This window comes from Anabrus simplex, chromosome 13 (assembly GCF_040414725.1).
Source record: "Anabrus simplex isolate iqAnaSimp1 chromosome 13, ASM4041472v1, whole genome shotgun sequence".
Classification (NCBI taxonomy): domain Eukaryota; kingdom Metazoa; phylum Arthropoda; class Insecta; order Orthoptera; family Tettigoniidae; genus Anabrus; species Anabrus simplex.
In genome coordinates this window covers 19,151,900-19,157,899 of record NC_090277.1, presented here as the reverse complement: position 1 = coordinate 19,157,899, position 6,000 = coordinate 19,151,900, and the positions used below count along the sequence as shown (strand labels likewise).

Below are 6,000 nucleotides of genomic sequence, written 5' to 3'. Positions count from 1 at the left end.
CTGTCAAAAAGCACGTGGCTGTCAAAAAGCACGTGGCTTTGTTTATCTCGAGCTAGTTAGGTTAAGTTGGTATCACCGAGGTTTATTCCCGTCAAGATGGCAGTACTGAGGTTAGCGATGCGTTGTTGTCGATGACAGCTGTCAAAAAGCACGTAGCTTTGTTTACAAATCTGTCAAAAAGCACGTGGCTGTCAAAAAACACGTGGCTTTGTTTACCTCGCGCTAGTGAGGTTAAGTTGGCACTACTGAGGTTTAGGCCCGTCAAGATGGCAGTACGGAGGTTAGCGATGCGTTGTTGTCTGTCAAAAAGCACGTGGCTGTCAAAAAGCACGTGGCTTTGTTTACCTCATGCTAGTTAGGTTAAGTTGGCACTACTGAGGTTTAGGCCCGTCAAGATAGCAGCAGTGAGGTTAGCGATGCGTTGTTGTCGATGACAGCTGTCAAAAAGCACGTGGCTTTGTTTACAAATTCAAATCTCCCGCCAAAATTCAAATCTCCCACCAAAATTCAAATTTCCCGCCAGAATTCAAATTTCCCGCGCCGCGGGAGGAGGAGGAGGCGCCCGAACTGTCCCATTATACTACTGCAGTGCAAGGGCGACTTTTGGGGTCCAAAGGTATTTGGGGGTATGCTGAATTAAAGTCAAAAACGGCGAAGAATTTAGCGCCATGAAAATGTTGAAAAGCACTTTAAATGGTGGGTAAGGGGAAGCTGTCGAACACAATATTCTTATTGGCCTTACGGTAGTCTACAATAAACCTAAATCTACCATCCTTTTTGGGGACAAGGTAGGCGGGGCTGCTAAAAGGAGACTTGGAGGGACTAATTACCTTCTTTTCCAACAGGTCGTTAACATATTCTCTGATAGCGGACAGTTTTGGCGGTGAGCAACCGAATGGCGGGGATCTAACTGGGGTATCATCTTTCAGTTCTATGTAATAAGAGAAATTTAAGCACAACCTACAGCAGCAGTCAAAACATCAGAAAACTCTACCAACAGACCGTTTAACATTAAGTTTTGGTTGTCAGTCAATTCACATGAGGCGTTGGAGGGTTGGGATTTCGAAAGTGCGCATACAGTGGCACGTTGGAAAGGGGATTCAGAAGGGTAACTTACGCCTGAGTTGCAACGAAAGGCAAAGGTACGAGTGATGAAATCAATAGATAGACCAGTTGCCAGCATAAAATCGGTTCCTAAAATAACCGGACAGACAAATCGGGAACAACACCCAAATGCCCATTCCCATGAAAGATCATGAATTTTAATGTGACGTTTGACTCGATCCACCGGACATACCTGACGGCCATCAGCGGACATGAAATTTCCCAAACTCTCACAGGCTTGGAGATATTTTAAATCCATAGAAGACACAAGGGAATGGTTCACGAAGGAAACACAGGAACCGGTGTCTAATAAGGCATACAGTATTCGCGATCCAACATAAAATTTGGCCCAGGGTGTAGACGAGGGAAGGCCCCAGGTCCTTTTATTTACACCAATATCAGGCGCCAACGACGGGCCATCACGAGGCGCGGATTCAGTTTCCCTGCCGAGAGTTGCACCGAGGACACACGTGCTGAGTGACATCAACTAGACCACACTTCGAGCATTTCAGAGGAGACTTAGACCAACAATTCTTTGAAACATGCCCTAGTTTCCCACAATTCTAGCACTTCCTGGCTGCAGTATCGCTTACTATAGGTGAGTTAGAATGTTGAATGGCGTTTACACAGCGCCGAGGCGGAGATTCAACGCTGGACCTACGATCAGGACTACCACAGGGGCGAGACGGCGAAGGGGTTGGGTCAAGAGAGACCGATCTGACGGGCGTACGACAGGCAACGTCGGGAAATAAACAATCGGACGGAGTACGAGGCGGACGGTAGAATTTATTCTGACTGACTGTCGACTCGAACTCACGACCTAAATTAATAATATCTTCAACACACTCAACCTGTGATCTTTTAATGTATAATTTATAATCAGGGACAAGATTTCGATAAAACTGGTCGAAAATTTCAGATTCAGGCACATTGACGCACAAACGGTTAAGCAATGTCAAAATGCCTATGGCGTAATCATCAATTCCTTCCCTACTCCCTGCGTCCCTCTGAAAATTTACTGTTTTAAAGAGTAGTCCATGTCGAACAACCCAAAGCGCTGTTTGATACGAGCAGCAAAATCGTCCCATGACTGAATGTTAACTTTGATCAGCCTGAACCATTTTAAAACTGGCCCTTCCGGCATCCCGGGATGATAGGAACGAATAGGTCAAGGGATAGCGATCTACACTCGGCGATATCTTCCACCCACTCAAGAAATTCAATGACACTGGAGCTGTTCCCTTCTCCAGAAAAATTTAGCTACTATTTCCGGACGACATCAAAAACAGGGTTAACATTAGCATCACGATCACTAGCAGGTCTAGAATTGGGGGAAATGGGCTCCATACAGTTCTCGCCGAGGGCACAATTTTACATGCAATAGCATTCCTCCGTTCAGGGCATTTATCACTATCGCTACCAGACACGTGCGACGCATTAACTTCAGCAATACCTTCTCTCTTATCTATCTCAAGGTTGGATATTTCCCCGGTAAAATCTTCGCTATCGTTACTCATCTCTAAAGCCTTCTGACTTTCCGTATTCTAGGCAATGTTTCAACGGTAACCAACACGACACACACATGCAAATGATCACAACAATACACATAAATTATAAATAACACTCAAGATTAAGGTCAGAATATACTGGCTTCACAAGGCTAAATCTAAGGAAAATTATGACTTCACTTAATAGATCAAACATAAATCACCATCTCCAGTTCTATCTCGTCCGATCCTTTTTCAGAGGAGATATCCTAGTCGACCTCACTACTGCTACCATTTGAACCGCACCCTTCCCTTGCCGATAATATATGACATAATATAATAGGCACATCAGGAGTTTCGAGGGGTGGACCGCGACTAGGAAAGGCCTAAGACACAGCTCTGAACTGGAAATGACCCTAATCAACAATGCACAACAGGGAAGAGACTAATACTATTAGCAATAAAATGAAAATAACATTTAAATGAGGGTTTATTAATGTAATAAAATTCAAAGAAAAGAAAATGAAGCCAGCAATTTAAAGTATTAAAAAGATACGTACATGAGTTCCTTTGATTCAGTCGATGTACTAACGTAAATGCGTGAGCACAGCATTTCTCAAAACACCAACTTTAATATTAAATTTACGACGTGCTCGCCGTCTCAATTGTAATCTCACTACATATTTAGCTAATTTGAATACAATACACACGGATAAGTTTGGTCTTTCGTTCCACGAGATTAATTACATTGTTTACATACGCGTCCTTCAAACTCCATCATCATCTCAACAACAATAGCTATAGAATGATAAGATCCCCAAGCATCCGGGAGAAGAAACTCAGAGCAAAGAAATAATGGAATGCAGGCATCAGCATGGCACAGAGAGAAACCATCTGTGGACCAAGGAAAACAAAATTAAAACCCAAGGAGAATCACAGGCAAGCCCATAGCCTGATTATAGGAAAGCAAACATAGCGGCCTGGTGGGCAAGCTAACGGCTAAGACAGAGACCAAGGGAAAATAATTAACACCGTACCGAAAACAAACACAAGGTACGGAAACAAGATCAAAGGAAAAAATTAATCTGACCGATACGCCATCTTTTCACTCTCCTCACTCACCAACACACACGCACACTAACATTCAGACATTGCCGGTACCGGCAAACAATGCGCGCAGTATCTCCCGTCAATGAATTGAACACAAACTCATATTCTGTGACCCTCATGGTCACAAACAAAGGTCTCACATATGTCAAAGATAGCGTGCACGGTGCAGACAATTAGCAGTAGAATAATAGGGACGCAGTGGTCACGCATAAACCCATCAGCTTACGCACTCCGTACGACACGAATGCTACTCCGCGTCGACACGCAGGGCATGCATTCATTTGATGGCGAAATACATTAGATCGCAGTGCGAATAAATAGAGATGGTCAGAGACCCAGTTACCAACATTACACAATCACAATGACAGCAACAAACACGCGGTCCATTCACGCCGCAGAGCAGAAAGTTGCATATCAATCAGCTGTAATTAAATGCGGAGAATATCACTACAGAACCGTAGAAAAATATATTAAAACAAAGATCACCATACCTGCAATACTAGCCGTCAAAGTAGAAAGAAGTGTGACAGTATAGGCTGAGTTTAAATCTAATAAATACCCATCTATAGCTCAGAAAAGCCACTCCGATCAGTGTGGAGTGCATATTATATTCCCTCTCTCATAACCACAACAAACATTCGAGTCCAAGAGATAAAGTTACAGTCTCGCCGGAAAGAATAACCCTCCGTGCTGCAACTGAGGGTGCTCCCACTCTTGTGCAACCTTGGAAATAGTTAAGTCAGTCATTGATGAGCCGCAAGAGGCCTTTAGCAATAATAGAAAGGTGACTTTCTGAAACACCCATTCAAACATGGCTCACATCTTTCCACTGGCATCTCGGAATATACCACTTATGATAAAGATGTTGATTCGCATGGGAATCCCTTAATTTTACGAACTCACAGTTGTGTTTACGTCGCCGCATTGTGAATGGTTCCATCAGATAACATGGCGGAAAACTTCTAAGTTAAATTTAATTTTAAGTTTACGTTTCGTTACATTTGCGTTGTAAATGGGGCTTTACTGTATTTTGCCTGTCGCGTAAGGGAAAACTGTAACATATTTACAAATTGGTCAGAGATGACAAAATTGTTGTATTTTTCGCACCTGTCCAATTTTATGAAATGGGACCCAGGACATAATTGTTGATAATTAGCTGCAATTTCCGTATTATCCTTTGGTCTGTTGAACAGAATTCGTTCGAAATTTACCATTATAGAAGTCTTCGGACATTATCGTCATTCCGCTTTTGCTAGATGTCAGCACTTTTCATTTTCCCACTTTTATTACTGCGCTTTAATATGCATCATAAGGTATAGCGTTATATATTGGTGTTCTGTGGGTATAGCACTGTCCTGTCTCTTCTAGTTAAATATTTTTGTTGTTTTCTAGCTCTTCTCATTTACGAGGAATTGCATTGGCCTGTCTCTTAGATTATCGTAAGGGAAAATTGACATTTTGTAAATATGTTGGATATTTAGGAACCTGGGTTGGTGATCATGCACGGTTTTTGTCAAAGAGGAGAATGAAGGGAAGATACCAAAGTTTTCTTTTTCCGCTCTATCCTTGGCCCAGCCCTACTCATTCTCTTTGGCCTAGCCTATTGGCGCATTCGCTTTGTATTGGCGTCTGGCTATTACGAACTAGTATGTATAATTCTCTGTTACTCCATCCATAATACTAGATCCTTTAGTTGTTGTGTGCTATCCTTTGTCCTTCCCAATTGTCGGCCCGTTCCGTATGTCAAAGTAGAAGACGCCAAGATGGGTCACTTCGGCGTGAAGATATAGTACCTTGTGTCCCCGTGCTTACTCCTATGTCTATTACACTTACACCCACAAGATGTAGATGTTCACCCATACCAGTGATCTTTGTACTGTGAGATAAAGTATTTCTTCGTCACCATAACTACATGTTTCTGAGTGTTAGACAGTGTTTCATTTACAAAGTATTGGAACTGGGTGTTAGTTACATACAGAGCCCAACCAAATATCAAGAAAGAAAAGAAGATGTATAATTCTCTTTGGTATAATAAATCGTCCTCTTTAACTCTTTGCTCTTTAATGTAAACTCAAACTGAGAACTTGCCTATAAGGACAATGTTGGGTGTTAGAGTTAATTCCTTCAGTGAGAATGGTCTAGGTGAACCAGAACAAGATGCAAATTCCGCATTAACGGAATTGGATAAAGGTAGTTTTGTGATTTTTAAATATCTTAATTAGAAAGATCCGGTAACCTCACTAAATCCTTATGTTGACATCTGTGTTACTGTTAGTAAAGAGTGCTCACAGTTTAGCAA

The 6,000-nt window shown here is 42.2% G+C and overlaps 1 protein-coding gene across 1 annotated transcript in view; it reads left to right on the top strand.

Moving 5' to 3' along the window:
* Positions 1 to 5,763: 5,763 nt before the first annotated feature.
* Positions 5,764 to 6,000, top strand: part of defl (Integrator complex subunit 7) — a 438,395-nt gene continuing 438,158 nt past the window's right edge. Inside the window, exon 1 of the mRNA XM_067157240.2 lies at positions 5,764 to 5,891. Coding sequence (XP_067013341.2) covers positions 5,801 to 5,891 — 91 coding nt within the window. The 5' untranslated portion in view covers positions 5,764 to 5,800. The remainder of the gene's footprint in view (positions 5,892 to 6,000) is intronic.